The sequence below is a fragment of the Malania oleifera genome, chromosome 11, assembly GCF_029873635.1.
Source record: "Malania oleifera isolate guangnan ecotype guangnan chromosome 11, ASM2987363v1, whole genome shotgun sequence".
Taxonomy (NCBI): Eukaryota; Viridiplantae; Streptophyta; class Magnoliopsida; order Santalales; family Ximeniaceae; genus Malania; species Malania oleifera.
The window spans coordinates 75,141,363-75,165,088 of NC_080427.1; the positions used below are offsets into that span (position 1 = coordinate 75,141,363).

General features: G+C 37.1%; 1 protein-coding gene across 1 annotated transcript; it reads right to left on the reverse strand.

The window, feature by feature from the left end:
• Positions 1-11,403: 11,403 nt before the first annotated feature.
• LOC131143480 (uncharacterized) lies at positions 11,404-22,759 on the reverse strand. Its single transcript, XM_058091810.1, has 4 exons — positions 22,133-22,759; positions 20,175-20,568; positions 12,846-13,204; positions 11,404-12,738 (listed from the first exon to the last, which is right to left on the reverse strand). Exons 3-4 carry the CDS (start codon positions 13,169-13,171, stop codon positions 12,312-12,314), a joined length of 753 nt encoding a protein of 250 aa, XP_057947793.1. The 5' UTR covers positions 13,172-13,204; positions 20,175-20,568; positions 22,133-22,759; the 3' UTR covers positions 11,404-12,311.
• Between the last annotated feature and the right edge of the window lie 967 nt (positions 22,760-23,726).

Below are 23,726 nucleotides of genomic sequence, written 5' to 3' on the forward strand. Positions count from 1 at the left end.
ATATTGATTTAAAAGGATGAGACGACGCTCAGTAAGACGAAATATGCTATTGCTAGTGTGTGGCATATGAGCTACATGCTTGTAAAATTTGATTTAGAAAAATACCAGAAATAACACAACTAAATAAAACATGTATACCTGCTCCAAAATAAATCATACCTAGGTTGCATAACATAGATTTATTTTTTTGAATATTATTTCCATAGAAATAACACAACTGAATAAAACATGTATACCTGCTCCAAAATAAATAATACCTAGGTTGCTTAACATAGATTGATTTTCCTGAATATTATTTCCATAATACTGCTAATATCTATAGGTAAGACTATTTTCTATAAAGATTATCATACGTATATATAATAACTGAGAAAATTCCCTGGATGGATAACTGAATTCATGAATTAACCCCTTATGACAGGGTTGTGCGGCCCGAAGGCGCGACCCAACCTAGCTAGCTGACCAAGGTAAGTCAACTGAACTCCGACAGTTAGATCGGCCCCCTCAACCCATATCTGATGGGGAGTCTGTCCACAATATAGGCACGATCGACTTCTGAATACCACCTATTATTTGAATAAATGTTGCACTCTAAATTGAATATAGCTATGGTACCGTGCTTTGCTGCTGAATATGATCCATTAGGGTCTAATACTATATACATTACTGATATTTCTAAAATACTGTTTTTACCATGATTTCGCAATAGCAGAAATAACCATAATATTATATATTTTGAGCTGAATAAACTGTAATAACTAGATATCTGAAATGTCTGCATAACTAGATAACTGAATTTCCTAATTAACTGTATGAACTAAACGTTATGGTTTTGAAATAGGTACATCATAATATTCTGAAAAAAATACTATAAATTTCATGTTTTGTACGTATACTGAAAATCATGGTATTCTGAAAATTATAGAAACCATGTACTGGGAATAATAAACTCATGTCACATAATTAAACATTAATATTATCAGACTATGAAACTGCATAAATAATCTGAATAATAATTTGCTGCAAAACATATAATTTACACTGAATCAAAGCAGGTTTGTCTAGCATAGCATATTTCTCTTACCTAATTCTGGTTAAAAGCCCCTACTGTAACGGGTCCTACACCCGCAGGGCTTCTCACTCAACACCCTGAAAACCATATATCCTATAACAAAATATTACTATTTTTACGTCTACTACATTTCTTACAACTACTGGAAAGCCAAATTTTAACAAAAAGACCTTACCCTGAATATGGGATGAAATCCAATTTCGTCCCACTGACGATCCGCTTCGACAGACTTAGAGAGAACTTCCCCAGGAGCATCGTGGTAGCCTCAGATCGTCGATTTGGCAATACATGAGGCTAAAATTGAGGAAAGAGGGGGGTGGAGCCGTAGGAGAGAGAGGGAGAGTGAATTTATGTCGTTTCTGCGTAAAAAACTGAGTTTCACACTATTTATACTGTGGCCTTCATCGACAAGCCACGTCATCTCGTCGACGAGGTCACGAAGAAGGTTTGTCAATGAACACCATCTCCTCGTTGACGAATTTCAGAATTTAGAAAACAGCCTCTCAGTATCTTCTCATCGATGAAACAAACCCTCGTCGACGAGACCCTATGTTATCCTCGTTGATGAATCCCCTGTATTCGACGATGAGTCCTATTTAAATTCCTGGGTTATTACACCCAAAGTGCAACGTCGTCGACAAACGCTTCGCCTGCTACCTCCTTCTGTTTCTGTTTCCATTTCTCTCCCTCTTTATTATTTAAATATCATTATTCTTCGGGTCACTACATGGATTGCCCAATGGTTGTGAGGTATACCAACATTTAGTGGCATAGTAAATACATTCACTAAACACCCTTCATGATTATAATATTATATTATGTTATGTGAATATAATTGTGCGTATTTAGCATCCATTTGAGATTGATTATAAAACATGTGTGATGAAACCATCTTTTGCCCACATCATAAAACTCAATCAAGGAATCTAATGATGAATCCCCAAGGAACACGTTGTTGTTCTTCGTTCGGTTCTTAGGGTGAGGGAAGCCTCATAACATTGACAGGTTGCTTGATTCTTATGAGGTGGAATAATATTTACAGGAAATGTAACCTAAATAAGCAAGGATTCAAATACTGATCTTGATTAATGTTTGAACATCTTCAACTTATCATAGTACCATTTGAAAAGATGAGTGCGTAGGGGATGTGTATTACCTTCCCCACATATAACTGAACTCCCAACACAAATCTGGAATGTAAACTAAAAACTGTTGGTTCCTTGGACCATAAGATTATCTAGAGACCATTAATTAGTAGTAAATAGGTGAACTTAAGCACACCTAGATGAAAAAGGTTAGTGGTGACTCCGCGAACCTATATAGTGCATGATAAAGGAAATTTAATAATATTCTTTGGATAGTCATCCCCATTGAGGCATCGGATCCTTGTCCGCACATGTTGACAACTTGGAAACTCTGGTAGTGATCTTTAGAGAGTTGATTCAAACATTAATTCAAGCTTGGTATTTAAATCTTACTTGGTCTTCGAATCTTATATATCTTCTTCGACTGGTTGATTTTCATGAATGGGGGTATATGTTATGGGTTATAGGAAAAAGTAGCATGCACACTCACAAGCTCTATACCTGAGCTTATCCTCTTAGGATTAGATAGGGATGGAATAGCGTATACTCTTGTGAGATATTAGTCTTAGCATAAGCCTACGAAACATCCCGCTTAAATTGTATCATTCCTAGACCTTCGAGGGAAGGGCAGAAGACTCTACTAGCCTACTTGTGGGAGATATTAGAAACAATTTAGGGACCTTTTATCTTTAAGATATAAAGCCAAACCACACATAATGACCCCAAGTCATCCACCTTAAGATAGAGTCGCAAAACATACCGTATAGATCTGATCCAAGAGGGACAAGGACTTCATCCTTCAGTAGTATATATATATCTGTGTGTGTGTGTGTGTGTGTGTGTGTGTGTGTGTGTGTGTGTGTGTGTATGTGTGTGTTGCTTACTCTTTTTATCATGTAATCATACATGTGATCATATGTCATGCATCTAACATTTCTAGGATGGAACCTTGCCATAAAGATAATAGTCAAACTCCTCATAAGGTTGTGGTGAACTTGGAAATCGAATAGAAAGTTCTCAAAAAATGGTAACCAAGGGCGAAAGCAAAGCAGATGATCATCATCTAGTATAGCTAAAGACAACATCCATGCCTATTGAGCATAATGAGTTGTAGGAATTAATGGAGATGTGGCAAAGTTGGCTCATAGCTCATGAGTTCTCATTTCAACAAATATATAGGGATATCATGTCATTATTACAAGTTCAGGTAAATGAAAGCATGGTTAGAGTAGTAGTGAATTTTTGGGATTTATATTAATGATGCTTTGTGTTCAACCAAAATGATATGATTTCGATGATTAAGGAATACAATGCAATCTTAAGACTATCACCAGTAGTGCCTTACATGACTTATCGGGCTAAGGATAAGTAAACTATTCACTGGAACTTGTTTAAGGCTATAGGAATCAAGATAGGTTAACAAAGTTAGCACATAAAAAAGAAAGGAAACTATCAAGTGTTGACATGTTAGTTCTTAAAGCAAGTCATGAGAAGCAATCAAGATGAGGATGTTTGCTTTAGAACTATGGCCCTTGAAGTTTATTGCATGGTGATTTTTCCTAAAGCTTTGGGAAATATAAATGAAGGATTGGTGGTGCTCCTTGCTCAAGTCAGATACGAGGCCAATCTAGTGCCCGCTATCTTGGTAGAAACTTTGAGATCACTGGATCATTGTAGAACCCAAGGAAAAGGAAGATTCAATGGTTTTCTTCCCTTGCTATATATATGGCTTTAGAGTTACTTCATCCCCTTAGGAAGGAGGTTTGTCAAACCAAACCTGCCTCAAAGTTTGCCTATTTTAGAGTTCATTGTAGCAAAGTGGGAGTTTGAGGTTGACATGGAAGGATGGGAAGACCATTTAAGGCATTTTGTAAAGACTTGAAAAATTTATTTATGGGAATAATAAAGGAATGAAGAAAAAGGAAATTTTTTAAAAAGGAAACAGTAGGCTTCGTTGACGAATCCCCTATTTTTGTCGACAAAGGTCCTTCTGTGGTTCGTCGACGAAGTTCAAGCATCGTCGACGAAGAGGTCTCAAACGACAAAAATTTTAGGTTTAGGGTTCATCAACGAAGTCCTTTCATCGATGAACGTTCTTCTGTAACTCCTCGACGAAGACGTCATTTCATCGATAAGGTGTGCCAAGTCAATGACTTATAAATTGAAATTCTCTTTTCTTCCTTATCAAGAAAACCTAAATTCCTCACTTTCTCTCTCTAAAAAAAACGACGTTCCTCACCTTCCCTCTTCGATATCTCGTTGTTTGTCACCTGATTCGACGATCGGAAGTCGCTACAAGGATTTAGGGGAAATTCTCTACAAGTCTAGCGGAGTGGATTTTCGAACGAGGTCTTTCCAAGCATTACCCCAAAGTTGAGGTAAGGGTAGAAATGAGCCGTTTGTCTAGTATATGACTACTTAAATGGGATGTATGGGCTTAGGGGATGTTTAATAGTTATTGATCTGAGGTTTGAGTTGATAAACTAGGGTTATTGAATTAGGGTTCGAGTGAGCACCGTAGGCATCGATTTGGAGTCCCTACTGGCGTAGTTCAGGAAATCAAGTAAAGGGAATAGATTAAGCCAGTAGATTTGTAAATTTCACCAGTTAAAATGGAAATTATTTGCATATTTATATGATTATCCTATGAGTATTGAAAGCCAACCGTTTAAACTAAGATTTTTGAGCTTAGGGTTGTGTTATAGTTATTATTTGCAAAAATGGAATGATTAAATTAATGATGTGTATTTTCAGTAAAACGGATGATGAACCCGGGTTGGCTTATTATTTTAGATGATATAATTTTGTGTATTATTTAAAATGCGTTACATGAGTAAATTGAATATACTGAGTTGAGTTGTGATATATGTATGACATGTTGGAAATAATGAAATGTATTGGGATTATGCTGCATGTGTATTGTTTAATCAAAGCGGAATGTGAATGTTAAATTGTAATGTATGATTTGAGAACTCTAGTGGACCATAGTAGGCACACTATTATTACGCTTGATTTCTACAGAGCTTAGTGCACCCGCGTGTCTTAGAGAGAGTGTGGAGACGGGATGGTTGATTGGGCTAAGAAGGGTAAAGTCCCCTTGGAGTCTAGACCAGTATGAGAATAGCCAATCTGACTTACAGACTGAAGAGGTTGTTATTGATTTAACTCTGGTGGGCCAACTAGGGTTAAGTCCAGCCTACGAGCCTTATAACCCATCATAAGGGGAAGCATTATAGTGATTATCAATCTGGCAGTGAGTTCTAAATGCATAATTGTTAATTTAACCAATGAATAATATGAGAACTGTATATGTGAATTGTCTGTGAATACTGAGTATGTGAAGACAGAAGATGTGAAATGTAAAATGAATTTGTGTGATGTGAAATGTGGGAACTGAGATCGTGAAGAAATGAATGTTACGGAGGTATCAAATTTAAAGTAGAGTATAAATGTATTATATATTATAGTATTATATTTATTTGGAGCGAGATAAACTCTCCGTCCGAGGGCTTGCTGAGAAAGGCGAGTGCTCTGATAAGTATCAAATATAGCCATATCGGATTACATAACGTATTAGGGCAGAGGGAAGCTACTTGTACGGAAGGTTAATCTTCCCTATTCTCGAAAGTCTTCACTGATAAATAATTGTGTGAATGTGTGTGAATACGAGACAAACTATCCACCTGAGGGCTTATTGAGTAAGGTAAGTGCCTTGATGAGCATCAGTTGTAGTCATACCCAGTTACATAAGGTATTAGAGTAGAGGGGTACTACTTGTCTTAGTGGGTAATCACCCCAATCCTTGGGAAACTCTCGTTAATAAAATAAACTACGTGTGTGTGAGTAGAAATAGAGAATGATTTCATAATTGTGAATTATTTTGTAAATGATTATTATATTTTGTACACTTAACCTCATGATAGCCACACACTGGTACTAATTTATTCCGTCTTACTGATACGTGTCTCACCCGATATGAATTTCATCTTTTTTAGGACCTCCGCATGATCGAGCTTAGTGAGCTCGGGGTTGGCGTAGCAGTTTTTTTTTAGAGAGAGAGAGGGTATAAACTTTTGATGTATATTTCTTTGGGTTTCATTTAAGTTTTATGAGATGAATATATTTGTGAACACTAGATGTTGGAGATTACTATTTTGGGATGTATGCATATAGAACTCTGGTATGTTATAAAGGATGTTAGTTTATTTTTCCGCTGCGTAATTGATGGTATAGTCTCAAATACAAGTAAATGGAACACGTGGCACCCGAGCCCGACTTGGCGGGTTCGAGGCATCACAATGTGGTATCAGAGAATTAGGTTTTAGGTTATGTAGACTTAGGGATGATGAATACCAGAGTATAGGATAGAAAATGGGTAGGTTAGGTGTTGAGAGTTATAGGATTTAGTCTTATAACCTGGAGGCGGAAATACGTTGACAGCTTCCTGTGACTTTTCTAAAGCAGTCAACGGTTTCAGAAAAACCACGGCAAACCTTAGATGATTTCGTTTCTAAACTATGGGATTGGTCCTTAAATTGAGAATTTGGACGTATATTGGATTTTAGTAATTGTGTTGATTAGGGTATGATAATGGAATTCTTAACTCTTTTCTGTCCTATTTTCAGGATGGATCCTAGAGGTAAGAGGGTGTAGATACTAGAGAAGGAAGAGATGACTCGAAGGCTTCTAGTGAGGATGATTTTGATACTTCCACGATGCTGACGAGTATAGCCCATCAGGTCAGGGCAGAAATAAGGAAGGATCCTAGAGAGCATAACTGCCCATCGGTAGACCAAGGCTGTAGCATCAAGGAGTTCATGGGATTGAACCCTCTGACTTTGCGGGAGGACCTGATCTAGTGACTGCAAAGAACTAGGTTCAAGAAATTGAGGAAATAATGAAAGTACTTGGCTGCACGGATGAGCAGAAGGTCCGTTACGCTGCGTTTAGGATGACTAGAGATGCGAAACGTTGGTGGCTTTCTGCGAAACTATTAAGAGCTATATTGGGTTTGTTCCCTGGAAATAGAGGTGCTAACACTACAAGAAAACTGATTTAGATCGATTCAAAATTCATTGATCTCCATCAACTCTTTCCCAGTGGCTGCTGCAATCACTCGGAAAATAGCCAAGATTTCAAATATTGATGCTTATATTTGTATCAATCAAGCTGTTTTCCATTGTTTTGTTTTCTATCTTGTAATCCTTTTTATTTTATATTTTATTTTGTAATTTTCAATCTACTCTCACCCTAGTGAACACAAAATGAAGCCTCATTTTTTTCCCAAATTATGCATACTGAACTTCAATTTGTATTCTCTGCTATAAACTCTAGGTTTTGTCCTAACTTAGCTAGTTTGGAAAAGGCTCATGGTCTAGGCCCATTTTTAGTCATATGCAGACTTTAAATGAATGGGTAATCACATTCTACAAATCTGAAACTGTTTGAAAGTACTTGTGAGTTTTTTTTCTTTTCTTAATTTCCTATTGATAATTCATATATCTGTGCATTACAATGCGGCTGGAAAATGCTAGAACCATTTAAAACAGAATATTGAAACACTATGTAAAATTGAAAAACACTATACAATAGAGATTCAAAAAAACTAATAGGATTGTAGCAACTATAATCAGAATGAATCAAAATAAACAAAGAAATTAAAATAACAAGATCAGAGATGGGCTCACCTGCTGCTGCTGGAAATTTAAAGCCGAGGGGATTTCAAAAGATGTTCTATGGCAATCACAGAATCCTCTAGAAGCAACTACAATCAAGTATGAATGAAAAAAGCAAACAAAAAGAATGAAGAAAAATTAGATAGAAAAATTGAGGGATTTTCCATTGAAATAATGGCACAGCTACTGTTCCTGGAAAACAAACACACCCTGTTGGAAACCAAGCACGAACTTGAGCAGGAGGAGATGAGTAATCAAAATTTAAATTCTAGATGTAGAGGTTTGCGATTTTAAGTTCTGGGGAAAATCACACATCTCTATTGGGGGAGTTTGAATCCCTGCAGCTACACTTTGCACATGCTTCAGCTTCTTTCTTCTTTTTTTTTCACCATTTCTCACCAAAATGACTTAGTTTCGGCACATTGAAACACTATTAAAGTACTTTTTAATAATTTATACTAATAATCTATATTAATTTTAACGTACATCTTTTTCCTCCTTTCTAAAATATACTTCTTCTCAAAAATTTTAGATTAAAATAAAATTGTCAATTAATAGATAAGCTTAAAAATACATTGAGTATTTATTTTTTTATACATAAATATTTATTTAATTTTTTTTATGTGTGAACAAGGCAAGAAAGTTGTAATATTATAGCTATGCTTGTCTATTGGGCAAACTTTTTACACACGAACTCAACATGGGCTATGCTTTGTCAAGAAAATGAAAGAGCCCAGATATTTGGACTGATCTTGATATGATATTAGGTTGGGCTGAGCTTCTGAGTTTGGTGGTAATGTGGCTAAACCTGATATGAGTAATTTTTCTTTTTTATATGAGGATGCCCAAAAGTTTTTTTGGGCATTTGACTAACTCGTTGTGGAGCCAAAAATTTTACATGCTACAAATAATATTGAGACCTATACTCTAAAATCAATAAATTTTTTGTTTTTCGATAAGAAGAATTAGATAGTCATAAATTTATGTCCCTTCCAACCCAATAGTCTCCAAAAGTGGAAAGAACAATCTAGCTCTTGGCAATGGAAAGGGCTGACCTTAAAGCAAGGAACATGACCTTAATGGAGTTGAAGCCTCATGTATTGCCAGGGAGAAGGAAGACGATCTGACAGGGAAACTCAAAGTCAATGACTCTACACACCATAAACATAATACAAAACTCCACTATTAATAACTTGAATATAAGAAAATTCAAAACTACTTTGTTTTGTCTCCAGAGAGCCCATTTTTTGCGTTAAGGCTCCTTCCAAATTTTTTGCTCCAAAGAAATTCACTTATCCCGGTATTTTTTATAATAGAAAGAAAAAGGACAATCTGGTGCACAAAACTCTAGCGTATGCAGGGCCTAGGGAAGGGACAGATCACAATGGGTCTATAGTACACAACCTCATGTTGCTATTTTTACAAGAAGTTGTTTCCATGCCTTAAACCCATGACCAGCTCGGTATTTTTTATAATGCACAACCATTTTCTCAAGCCTTAATTCTCTAGCAAGCTATACATTTTATATTAGACCAGTGTAATTCACTTTTTCCATATCTATAGACATGGCAGTCACAATTTGCCCATATTTTATTTATTGCTTCTCATATTATATGAGACCTCCTTTCCTCTAATGTTAATGCACAACAAGTTTTCAGCTTTAAAAGCATATAAAGGGAATATAAGATGATAAAGATCAATTTCAATGAATAATTAAAAAAACAACATTTTTTTTAAAAGCGTGTCCAGTTCAGAGCAACTCAAATGTCTTACTTAAACTACTGAACCACCAACTTTCAGATTATTATGATGCATTATCAAAGAGCGATAAGCTGATGAACTGCTATGAAATTGTTTTATTGATTTTGTTGTTCATCTATCTACAATGCTGTCAGAACCCCTAATATTTTTTTCTTGCAGAAAAAATTTGTCCTAAATTTTAATCTACAGTAGCTTATTATTGTGCTCTGTTCATCTTTCTTTGTTATTTTGTGAGTCTCAGTCAAATTGTTATTTTGTGCTCACTCATTTCCACCAAATCATATAAAACTACAAATATCTAAAGTTAGGCTCAACTTGAATTATCCTGCACATGTTCATGAGCATGGGATGCACATTCTCATACCTGCAAATCTTCTGAAACTGCATCAGAGGTTTCCACTCAAGCTGTTAAGGATGAAGAGCCATTGTTTTGGTTCCCTGGAACGAGGCTATTCTCAGGCGCAGCAACTGTTGTAGATGAGGATTCAGAGTTGTAAGAAGACTTTCCAGCAAAAATCTCCCTTAGAAAATAGAATTACTAACTAACTAATTATTAATAAATAGATAAGTAAACAATATCTTTCAGATGTAAAGCATGCAGGCATCCAATCAGGGTTATGGGATTGTACCTCCTACCAAGAAAACAAGGAAATTTCTTTTCTTTTTTTTTTAAGAATACCAGGAAAGAGAATCATTAGCATTAAAAATTCAATTAATATCTATACTAAAAAATTTAAATATTCCATTCGATTAATACCATCATTTGAAAGAAAAAACACAAAACTCAAAATTATTACTCAATAGAGTACGCTAACCTGATAAAAGGCCAAAAGCCTCTTTACTTCAATATGACCTTTTGCAGGCTTAGGGTTTTTTTCTTAAGTTCCTCAAAGGGCAACTCTGATTCCGTCAAATAAATTAGCTTATTTTACGCACTATGTTCAAACAAATATTTCACTACCCCAATATGAATCTAATCACAATGCACAAATACATCCAAAAGAACATTATCCCACATTGTAACACTATCCTGAATTTCAAGATTTCAAGAGAATCATAGGCCGGTATTTGTACAATCAATAAACTCTGATTCTATAGCAATTGATCACAAAGCAAGGTGGGTTGGTCAAGCTTCAAAAACTCAAAAAGCAGGGCAACTTTCCCCCTCATGGGCACTGGTTAGGCCAGTAATTTGTGTATTTGTTAAAAATCCAGTAAGTTCAATTTTTTATACCCCACAATGATAGCAAAACTTCAGTCCGCAAGGAAGGAATTTTTCCAATCATTAGGAAAATTTAAAATAGGGCCTCATGGAGAACTGCTAGGATTTAGGATTTGTGTGACTAATGTATAGTACGTGTAAAAATTCCAAAGGAACTTGAAGCTCTTGGTTATTTTACCATTTTGTATGTTTACCAAACCACTCCCACCCCTTCCAATCCTTTACAACAATCAGGAAAAGCAAATGCCTACTATCTCCTTAGAGAAATCCCTTCACAATTCCTGTTCACAAAATAATAAATATATACAAAAAAGAAAACATATCATTCTCTGTTGACAATGACTTTCTTATGACCTGGAAACTTGAATTTTGCACAGCAAAGGGCCTCATTTGCATAATTGTTGTTACCATCCTTGCAACAGACAGAGAAGAGGGCCCGATTGATGCTAGCTGATGCAGAATTCTCTTGTGGTTGACCAAAGCTCCCCGCATGCCAATTTGAAAATGAAAATGAAGAAGAGGACCTAGATAAGCAACTAAGGACAGGTTTGTGCAAGGACATTGTTTAGTTGAAAAGGGAAAATATTGAATCATTAAACTTTACAAATAAAGATATATTAACCCCCAATATCTTCCAACTCATTAAAAAATGCAAAGGAGAATATCCAACAATATTTATGTCATTAAATGCCACAGACTCCATTTATGTGATCTGAAACAAAATAAGAAGGTAAGCCCTACGAGTAAAATGGACGAGTACAATCAACTTAAATTTCCACATAATGAATGAATTAGTACGCAAATATTAGAAACCAGAAGCACTTGATGAAGCAGAGCCAAGGTTGTGAGTTGACTGCTTCTTGTTCCTGCCCAGCCACTTCAATTGATTTCATTATTATTTAGAATCCTAGACTTGAATCACCACAGGGCCACAGCAGGAGAACTGCATTAACCTACCACAGACGACTTTCTCAGGGCTCCACAAGAGAAGGTTCAGGTCAAATTTATAATGAAGTGAAGGTCCCCCTAACTCCTTATTCTCTTATAAAGTTTTATAATGTTTCCTGCAATGGCCTTTCTTTTTTTCTTTTGCACTATTAGGCGTGTTGTACCACATGCTTTCCCATCTTCAGAAATTTGGTAGTTTTCTGCAGTGCTGCTTGGTCAGCAGCTGTAGCTGCCATAATCTGAAAATTATTTCCAGCATGCTCTAGGAGGCTCTGATGAATGCCATGGTTTTGTGCCATTTATGATATGTCAAGGCCATAAGCAATAGAAGCATCATTAATGGATGCAAATGACATGGAAAAACCTTAAGATGGTAGTGGTTCAACACCAGCTCTCAATCCCTATAGCTGCTGCCTTTTGTCACCATGATTACCACAAGAAGCACCAATGCTGCTCAAAAACGCCAGTGGTATCAGCAAAGCGAAATTGGGGGGAATGAATGGGCAAAGAAAATTTTGACCATAGATGCTGATACTGACACACAAGATTCAGCTATCTGTCATTGATGGACTATCTTCACCAACCGGCTTGAAGAGGTGCTGCCATGTGCTGGATTTGCTCTTATGATGATAATGATTTGATGCCGCTATGTTGGCCGTTATTAGCCATCTTTGGGGCTTGAAAGCCCTTGCAAGTTTCCACTCCCCCTGTTGATGCCACTGCCACATGGCCTCTTCTGTTGTCGCTGATTTTACAAATGTTTCTGTGAAGATGAGGAACCACTGGAAATACTTGGTTTTGATGCATTTGTTGAATTTTCTATGGCTGAGGGAGTGGTGGCTTCTGTTGCTACAGAAGCTGTGACGGATGTAGAATTTGATAAGAAAAGAAGGAATCACTAAAGAAAGGCAATGCCAGAGCATGACTTTCCCTGTAAGGTTGGGGTGCTCTGACACAGTAGGAATTGGGAGGGGTCTGCATTTTTCCATAATATTGCAAAGTATTAGGTTTCATTTGCAGGCATATTTAGGTAGCTAAAGCTCATTGCTGCAGCTTGTTACTGTTGTTGAGGAACTACTCACTTTTGTGGAATTGGCTGCACTTGGTGAAGATACATTGCTGGTGCGAGGGACTTTACTACTGATCCTGACTGTGCTAATGCAGCTAGTGCTGCTGCGCAGCATGTTGTTGCTTCAGTGGGAAGTTGAATGCAGCACATGCTGAAATGCAAACAAGCAAGCATTAGACATCCACAATCGTGCATGCTTCCCATTTTAAGGGGAAATGCCTCATTAATCAAGGAATGAATGGTAGCACTCCGATAAGGATGCTTCTGTTGCAGTTGATGAAGGAAATATAGGTGGTGCAGATGATGGTTAATTTGCAATGAACCGAGGAACTCCACCATTCTAAGCAGCAACTGAAATCATGTTACCATTACCTGCACATATAAATTGCCCTTCGTTGCTTTTAAATATAATATAACAAATCAAATCAAATCCATGAACCTATTTCCCTTAAATTTGCAGTTTAAGTAAATTTCTCGCCGTACGGAAGCAATTTAGGTAATAATCATGTGTTTTACCATCCATGATTATACATAGTTCTGCCATCAACAAGCTACGAAGACCAAAAAAATAATCATGTTTGGCACATAAATCCATCTAAATCCGTTACTTAAGTCATTAATAAACCCTTTCATCATATACTTCAAAGAATACCTATCAAATTATGTTTTGAAGATGGTGCACAATACGAAATAGAAACTGATATCCTATGCCAACATGTCTCCTTTAGGCACCTTTTGTAGGACTTCAAAGAGGAATTATAGAATTTCCAAAACAAATAAAACATCTAATACAACAGTCTTGTGCGAAATACTGTGCTCTGCATACATAAATAACTTGGAAGAATTGCATTGACTATCATCGCCATTTTTCCTTCATAAAGTAAGAACCATTCACAATATAACTAAATACCCAAATTTCACTCGATTTCCATAGTGCCTTTGGCTGAAGCACATTCAAAATTCCCAAACACCTTGATCAATGCAAGAAATTTAAAGAAAAAAAAAAAAGAGAAATCAGAACAATGTCTTCTTCGGTTTTTGTTTGCTTTAACTTGCTGGAAATGGATGTGGGTAGCTGGATTTGTAGATGTTGGAAAAAAAGCCAATTGAATTGGAGGGTTTCTTCAAACAAGAAGGAGCTGGGCCAACTATTCAATCAACTGACATTGAGCATATTTCACATCTCTTCTCAAGAAAAAAGTGGGCTATTTCTATGCAAAAATTTTGGCAATTCTGCCAAGATCTCTTTGTTAGTTGGGGGAAGAATCCGATCTTTTTACTTATATGCTATGAACCTAACTTATCTACTCTTGTAGTTGCTTTTCTCATTAATTCTAATCCCAAATATACTTCCCAAGCTAGTAGCAATAGCTGCAAACAACTATTTCTTGAATCATTTTCTCAGAGGCCAAAGCCCAGACTTGCAAACTGCTCGACAAATTCTAAGCCACAGTCATTAAGCAAGAACGTCCTACTGCTGCTCATCTTCCTAGAAACATATCATAGATTAGAAGGAAATTTTTTTAAACAAAATATTTTTTATCCTTCTTTGGGCAGTATGAATTAAGAAAGTGCACAATGTTCTGCTCTAACTGGAAGAAGACAAGATTGTATTAGGGACTTGTTGAGTGAAAAATAATCCCACTTGATTCGTTTACAGTAGAAAAGTAAATAATCATGTAAATTAAAAATATTTTAGGAACTATTAATCACAAATGCACTACTCCAATGCTCTACATTTGGGAAACTAGCTGAAATTTTTTTCCAAATATCTCGTGTTGAACAATAAGCACCCACTTACTTATCACAAATGTGTTTCTCAGTCCACATGATCCAAATTCACCACCAGTGAGGCTACTGCACCAAGAAGAATCATACACAATAAACGAATGATTCAAAAAAAGAAAAGGAGAAGAGGAAAAAACTCGAGTCAAACAAAGAACACAACAAAACTTAGATTTGGGATAAAATGCCACAACTTCTGAATCAATTTGAGACATTGTAATTGTGTAAACAAAAAATGCAAAATAATATATATATTTTTTTTAAAAAAAAGAGAGACAAGGAAACAAGCAACTTTTCTGAAACAATTAGTTATGATTCAACCAAAAAAGCCAAAAAACAGTGAAGGCAAAAACACGTGAGAATTATTATGCTATGACTAATCCCCAAATCATTAATTGGATTCATAGCCATAATATCACCATTTGGTGAGCATTCACTACAGTCTCATTCTTACTCTAGTAAACTTTTTTGATCTGGTAAATTTATCAAAGTAAAATTCTATATTATTTATTTAAAAAGCTATGAAATATGACCAGCTCATATTATCAAAGTATCATCAAAGTAAGGCACGGTATTTAAGTTGTCAAACCATATAGTTGCCTTGATAAAACATCTTGCCTAAAAGCCAGCAAATTATCACAAGAAGAGGCACGAATTTGAGTAATATTCATAATGAAGTCTGAATAATTGCTATTCAATCACGATTATTGAGAGAAAAGCCCATCTGAATAGGCCTTATACTATGGTAGAATCCACACCATGACTACAGATTTCCATCAAACCGTACATTCTAGCATTCTAATACCAGCAGAGAAGGACCTCCTAACAGGATAGAACCTTTCAAATGCATGCACCACCATGAGAAGAATAAGAAAACAGTGCCAGTGCAAATAAACAAAATCCAAACCCTTAAAAATCATATCTTTTGGTAAGATTGGGATGTGAGCATTGTTGGGAGGGATAGAATTTCCCCCTATTCCTTTTGCCTTTTGATTCATTGCCTGGTCAAAGGAACTCGCTCTCCTAGATAAAACAATGGCCATAGCTCAGTTTGTTAATATAAATCAAATATGACAACTATATGTAAAAAAACCACAAAATGTCCTTCTTTTTACAACTTCCTTTAGGTTTTCCACACTAAAAGCGCTGGGCTTTGGTCTTTTAATAAAGCCCACTTGGGCTTTCCTTCACATGGAAGGAAATAACCTAACAAATCTCCCCCTTTCCGACTATGTGGAGGGAATCGCCATCCCGGCGATCGAACAACAAACTTCAAGCTTCTCCCTTGGTAGTGTCTTTGTCAACATATCCGAACCATTATCATCAGTGTGAACCTTCTCAAGTTCCAATAACTTATCGTTCAACGCATCTCTGATCCAATGGTATCATACATCAATGTGATAGCACTTTGGCTATCACAAAACAACACATACCTCTGCTGCTCGAAACCAAGTTCTCTCAAGAACTTCTTTGCCCATAACAACTCTTTAGTCGCTTCCGTTGCTGCAATGAACTCTGCCTCTATCGTAGAAAGAGCAATGCACTTCTGAAGTCTCGATTGCCAAGCTATAGCCCCACTTGCAAAAGTTATCAAATAGCCTAAAGTAGACTTACGAGTGTCCACATCCCCGGCCATATCTGTATCTGTGTAGCCAACTAACAATGGTTGTCTATTTCCCAAACCAAGTCTCAAACTGGAAGTGCCTCGAAGATACCTCATGATCCACTTCACTGCATTCCAGTGCTCTCTTCCCGAATTTGACAAGAATCGGCTAACTACACCAACTGCATAGGCTATATCTGGTCTTGTGCAAACCATTGCATACATCAAACTTCCTACTGCTGAGGCGTAAGGAACACTTTCCATGTCTTCCTTTTCCTTATCTGTAGAAGGACATTCCTTTGTACTTAGTTTGAAGTGGGTAGCAAGAGGAGAGCTAACCACTTTAGCTTTGTCCATATTGAACCTCTGAAGTACTTTCTCAATGTACTCCTCTTGTGACAAATATAATTTCTTGGCACACCTGTCGCGACTGATTCTTATGCCAAGAATTTTCTTTGCTGGCCCCAAGTCCTTCATAGCAAATGACTTACTCAATTGCTTCTTCAACTGGTCAATCCTTGAAGCATTCCTGCCAACAATTATCATGTCATCCACATAAAGTAGTAAGAAAATAAAATCATCATCAGAAAATTTCTGAACAAATACACAGTGATCTAAAGTTGTCTTCTTGTAGCCTTGTTCCCCCATAACAAACTCAAACTTCTTATACCACTGTCTCGGTGCTTGTTTCAAACCATATAGGCTTTTCTTCAGTTTTCACACATAATCCTCTTTCCCTTTCACTCTGAAACCCTCTGGCTGCTTTATATAAAGCTCTTCCTCCAAATCACCATGAAGGAAGGCAGTTTTCACATCCATCTGCTCAACTTCCAAGTCAAGACTAGTTGCTAAGCCGAGTACTGTACAGATCGATGACATCTTTACAATTGGAGAGAAGATCTCATCAAAATCAATACCTTTTCTCTGACCGAACCCTTTGACAACCAATCTAGCTTTGTACCGTGGTCATGAAGAGAACTCATTTGGCTTCTTCTTGTAAATCCACTTGTTCTCCAAAGCTCTTTTTCCTTTAGGCAGCTTCACTAATACAAAGGTTTGGTTATCATACAATGACTGCATCTCATCTTGCATGGCCTCAACCCACTCTGTCTTGTGTTCATCTTCCATGGCTTCAGAAAAACACTGGGGCTCTCCCCCGTCAGTCAATAACACATATTGTTCTGCTGAATACCGAGTAGAAGGATGTCGGTCTCTGGCTGACCTCCTGGATGGAATCTCTGGTGGAGTCTCTGGCACTATCAATTGCTCATCAACATCTCCCTGAACCTATAAGGGAACATCCACATCACCTCTACCCTAGTGGTCATCTTGAACATCATCCTCAACTTGAGAAGAAAAATTCTTCAAAGGAACTGAATCCATATCAGTTAAACTGTCACCCTGCTGAGACAAAGGTTTCTCTGCCTTCTCAATATCCTGAATCGTCTGATCTTCTACAAACACGACATCTCTGCTTCTCACAATTTTCTTCTCAACTGGATCATAAAGCTTGTATCCAAATTCATCTTGACCGTAGCTAAGGAATATACACTGTCGCGTTTTCTCATCAAGTTTGGACCTTTCATCTTTTGGAATATGCACAAATGCTTTGCACCCAAAAACACGTAAATGATTATAGGAAACATCCTTACTTGTCCAAACTCGGTCTGGCACATTAAACTGTAGAGGAACACAAGGTGTGAGATTCAACACATGAACTACATGCTCAATGCCTCCCCCCAAAAGGATTTTGGCAACCGGGCTTGTGAAAGCAAACATCTCACTCTCTCAAGCAGTGTTCTGTTCGTCCTTTCTGCTATGCCATTCAATTGAGGAGTTTTTGAAGGAGTATTTTGATGCCGAATACCTTGCTGTCTACAATACTCATCAAATGGACCAGAATACTCTCCACCGTTGTCAGTCCGGATGTACCTCAGTTTCTTCCCAGTCTGTCTCTCAACTAGGGCTTGAAATTTCTTGAACTCAGCCAACACTTGGTCTTTTGACTTCAAGATATATACCCACAACTTCCTTGAATGATCATCTATGAAGGTCACAAAGTATCTGGAACCACCAAGTGTTCTTGTCTTCATAAGGCCACACACATCCGAACGTACTAAATCCAATATCTTTGACTTTCTTGAATGAGGGGAATTCTTGAAGGAAACTCTGCTCTGCTTCCCTCACAAACAATGAGTACACCTTTTCAGAAGTGTACTTTTCAGTCTACATAGTAGACTTTTCTTCCCTAGTAGAGCTAATCCTTTCTCACTCAGGTGAGCCAGTCTCTTGTGCCACAACTCTGCTATACCATTATCCTCCATCGCATTAATAATGTCATTGGAGATCTTTGCTTGCAGAATGTACAATGCAGAGTGCTTCATGCCTCGAGCCACAACCATAGCACCCCTGGTGAGCTTCCACTGGCCATCACTGAAAGTGTTGCAGTACCCTTCGTCATCAAGTTTACCTACAGAAATCAAATTCAAACGAATGTCAGGAATATGCTTCACATCTCTAAGAACTAAACTCGTGCCATTATTTGTCTTCAGATACACATCCCCAATTCCAATGACTATAACCAAGCCATCGTTTCCCATCTTTACTGTTCCAAAGTCACTAGATCTATAGGATGTAAAGAAATCCTTTCGAGATGTAGCATGAATGGAGGCACCACTGTCAATCACCCAACTGGTCTCATGATATGCAACATTTATCATCTCATCATCATAAACAATGAGGAATTTTGCAGGAGTGGTAGTAGCAACTCTATCTTCACCATCTTTGTCATTTCCATTCTTCATTCCCTTCCCTTTCTCATTCTTGTTTTCTCTCTTCAATTGCCTGCAATATTTCTTGATGTGTCCCTTTTTCCCGCAATGATGACACTCAACATTTGCAAACTTGTTGGACTTGCTTCTGCTGTTATCTCTGTTCTTCGGACCTCTGCTCTTACTTCTCCCCCTCTTTTCTGTAACCAAGATCTCTGACTGTGAAGAAGACCTCTGTGTTTTTCTTCTCATCTCTTCATTTAGAAAACAACTCTTGGCCATATCCATTGTGATTACACCTTCTAGAGCGGAGTTAGACAATGAAGTTCTGAGCGTCTCCCACGAGTCCGGTAATGAACCAAGCAACCATAACCCTTGTATCTCATCATCAAACTTAATAAACATTCCAGCCAACTGATTAATAATTCTTTGGAATGTATTCAGGTGATCAGATAAAGGAGTCACATTTTGGTACCTCAAAGTCATCATTTGTTTAATCAGAAACAACTTATTATTTCCAGTCTTTCTAGCATATAACTGTTCAAGCTTATTCCATAAAGAACGTGCATTTGTTTCTCCGCTAATATGGTTCAAAACATTATCATCTACCCATTGCCTGATATACCCACACACCTGTCGATGTAACAAAGTCCATTCCACATCAGACTTTTTTTCTGGTTTTTCAGCACTAAATACCGATAGGTAATAATCTTTCACATAAATAAGATCCTCCATTTTTCCTTTCCATATGTGATAATTTAAACCATTGAGAATAATCATTCTACTAGTATTTGCTTCCATAACTCAAACTGCCAACCTGACAATCTGGAAACCGGGCTCTGATACCACTTTGTTGGGAGAGATATCAATAAACAACCACAGTGGAATAATTCTTCTCCCTATATGCAAGCAAATAGTGTGTATCTTTACTTTTATACGTGCTGGAAATAATAAAAGAAATAATCAATCACACCAAGCCACAAGAACACAAGCAGTTTTTTACGTGGAAAACTTCCCTGGTGTGAGGAAGAAAAACCACGGGACCTAATCCAGTTAAAATATCCACTATCAATCAAATAATGGGTACACAAATTCTTCTCTAATCATAATTAGAGGATACAAAAATCTCTCATCAAGATATCTACAATCTTGGCAAATACAAAGAGAATTGGAGAAAATATACCAAATTTGCGGTTACTGTTCATGGGAAAAAATCCCAACTCCCGAGCCCCAAATCTGATCTCCACCGTTCATATTGTAGCTCCTTGAGTCGTGAGCCTCTCCTCCAAATTTCAGCTCGATCGGACCATAGATGAAGCGGGATCGGAGTCTTGATGAAATATCAGCAGCATGAGAAAAAATTACCTTTTTCTCTCTTTCTTTTGAGAAGTGACGGCTCCTCTCTTCTCCCCTCTCTTTTTACAACTTCCTTTAGGTTTTCCACACCAAAAGGGCTAGGCTTTGGTCTTTTAATAAAGCCCACTTGGGCTTTCCTCCATATGGAAGGAAATAACCCAACACATGCTCATTGGACACAAAGGTTACAATCGCCCTTAACTCTGGAGAAAAAACTGGAGCTGCTCACCACAAAAAAGGAAAATAGAAACAAGTGTATGATTAAAAAAATAAAAACATAGACAATATAGTTGCTTTTAGATTTAGCTAAACATCAAATATTCATCCAAACGTACAAAACTAATTGAACCCTTCAAGCCACAACCAAAAACTTCACTTTTAATTTAAAACTCCTAAAATGACTTGTCAATTAAATAAATTAAAGCAAAAAAAAAAATCATAAAAAAAATGAAGCACAACGATGAAGATGATGAATGAAAATGTTACCTTTTCATTCATGCATTCTCTTCTCCAAAACTGCAAGAGTCGGGTGCCAAGAAGCCCAATAAAAAAAGCAAATAAAAAAAGTTTGGTTCCTGCACTGTTACAGAATTTGCATATGTTCATGGCTACCCCACTTTTCTTTACATTCAATCAATTGGAAAAATTTGAATGGCATTAATCGCAATTTAAGACATGTGCAAGTTCACAGCCCACAATATTTTGTTTCTTGCAAATAAATTATGTAATGAACCTTTTCATGAAACACACCAAAGTTCAATAAGAAACAATTGCAAATGCTGAAAGTAAAAATAAATAAATAAATTTGACAACCATCCTTAACAGAAAATTTTATATGCACCTAAACACACATACATGAAAAAATCTAAAAAGGAAAACCTGGCTAAAATAAAACAAACACTACTTGGTCACAACAGTGCAGAATTGTCTTATATTTGGATAACAAAACTAAAAGAAACAAATCATATTTATAGGTTTATACAAGAACAAAATTATTGTTGGATCTAGAATGTCGACAGATGCTAGAAGAAAATGTTTTTTTTTCTTATTTTTTTATTTTTTTAATATGCTTGGATAAAGAAAAATTCAGAATATATAAATAGGAGAATAACCATGTATAATTGACATATCATCAAACACATCTAAGGCAAGGCACCTTTAATAGCCTTTTACAATACATTAAATTAGGCAAATGTACAGCACAGCAGGCAATAAATGGAGAAAGCGTAAGAGGCTGAGTTTTAGAATATATTTTCTATGTAAAAAGTATTTGACTAGTATGTAAATTTCGAAAAAGATTAAACTATCTATTAGTTTATAAATTGGACAAGCATTGAAACTCTCTCACTTTGTGCTATTGGCATTATAACCTAACATACGATGCGTGTGTATATGTATAATTAGAGTTGCTTCCAAAAAGTGCAGCTTCGAGAGTGATCAAAGCTATTGGAAAGCTTTGGTATAACTGAAATTAAAGTAGATCAAAAAGGTATGAACTATCTATAAAATTTAAGGTCGCATTCAGCTGGGATTGGAAAATAATAATTTGAAGATTGCATACACACAAATTTGAATTAAATAATGCTGCAAACCGACCACTTATTCATCAACTTGACATTTTTATGTAACAAGAAAGAAAACATAGTGAAAAAGTAAGATTTAAAAGTCTACTTTTCATTAATGATGCAAAGATTATTATCATTTATCAAAGTGATCCAACCAAACTAACCAACCAATCATTCAAAAACAAAAATTCTCTCTCTCCCTCTCAAATCTCTAACCTACCAATTTCCGGACAAATTCATTTTGATGTTAGACGTTAGTGGTACATCAGCTTCTCAGAAATTTGAACCAGCTACTTAACTTTCATGAATGCTCCAACCAAGAGATAGCGATATTCCGGCAACCTCCATCTCGCGGTCGTCGAAAAATAGGCGCGTCCACTTCATTCTCGCCTGGAGTTGCCGGCGGGGAAGGAGAGAAAGAAAGGCAGTGGACAGAGATAGCCAGTGAGAGGGGCAGAGAGAGAGAGAATGTGAGAGTGAGTGAAAGATGGAAAGGGGGACAGGCAGTGAAGGGATTAATCTCGTTTTTGAACCCAACGGTCGGAAACTGGGAGTTGCGGTGATCGGTGAATGATGGAAGCTGGGAATTGTTGCCATGACCAACGTCCCAATGCTCAAATTAAATTCTGATCAGAAACTGGGAGTGTCGGTGTCTGGTGAACGAGGGAAACTGGGAATCGCTGCCATGATCAACGGTCAGATGCTCAAATTGAAATTCCGATTGGTAACTGGGAGTGCCGGTGACTAGTGAACGATGGAAACTGGGAATCGCGGTCATGATCAACAGTCCGATGCTAAGCTAAGCTCAAACTGAAATTCCGGTCGGAAACTGGGAATCGCTCAAGTTGAAATTCCAAGTTAAAAAATACCAAATATTTGTAGTTTCAATTTAAATTTAACTATAGTAATTTTATCTGAATTTATATTAACTGTTCTATTGATTTAATAATGAGTATCAATCAAAGATTATAATTAATATATAATTATTTCAAATATATATTAAATATTTCTGCCATGCCCTAGAAAGAAAGCATAATGAAAAAGTAAGATTTAAAAGGCTACTTTTCATTAATGATGCAAAGATTATTATCATTTATCAAATCATCAACCAAACTGATCAACCTATCATTCAAAAACAAAAATTCTCTCTCTCTCCCTCTCATATATAAACCTACCAATTTCCGGACAAATTCATTTTGATGTTAGACGGTAGTGGTACATCAGCTTCTCAGAAATTTGAACCAGCTACTTAACTTTCATGAATGCTCCAACCAAGTTCTTCAATTCCCCTCAAGTGCTTGGATTTGTCATCAAATTCAATGGGCAAGAACAACGCAAGGGGCGTATCAAGACTCTTGCAACCGGCCTCGATAGCCTGCGTACTGATAGACAGAGACGATGACAATGATGTTGGGTTCGAACGTAAGGCAGATCTTGCCTTCTTGGCGCCCCACGATGGGAAGGAAAAGCCTAAGGCCGAGACTGATTGCAATATGAGCCGTGGTAGTTCCAGCAATATTCCGGCGACCTCCGTCTCGTCGTCGTCGAAGAATGGGCACGTCTGCTCCGTTCTCTTCGCAAGTTGCCGGCCGCCGCGATGCAGAGAGAGAAAGGCAGAGCCTGATTCCAATTCCAATATAAGCCGTGGTAATTCCGACAATATTCCGGCAACCTCCATCTCGCAGTCGCCGAAAATGGGCGCATCCGCTTCATTCTCTCCGAGAATTGCCGGCGGAGATGAAGAGAAAGAAAGGCAAAGGAGAGAGACAGCGAGTCAGAGGGGCAGAGAGAGACGGAGAGAGAGAACCTGAGAG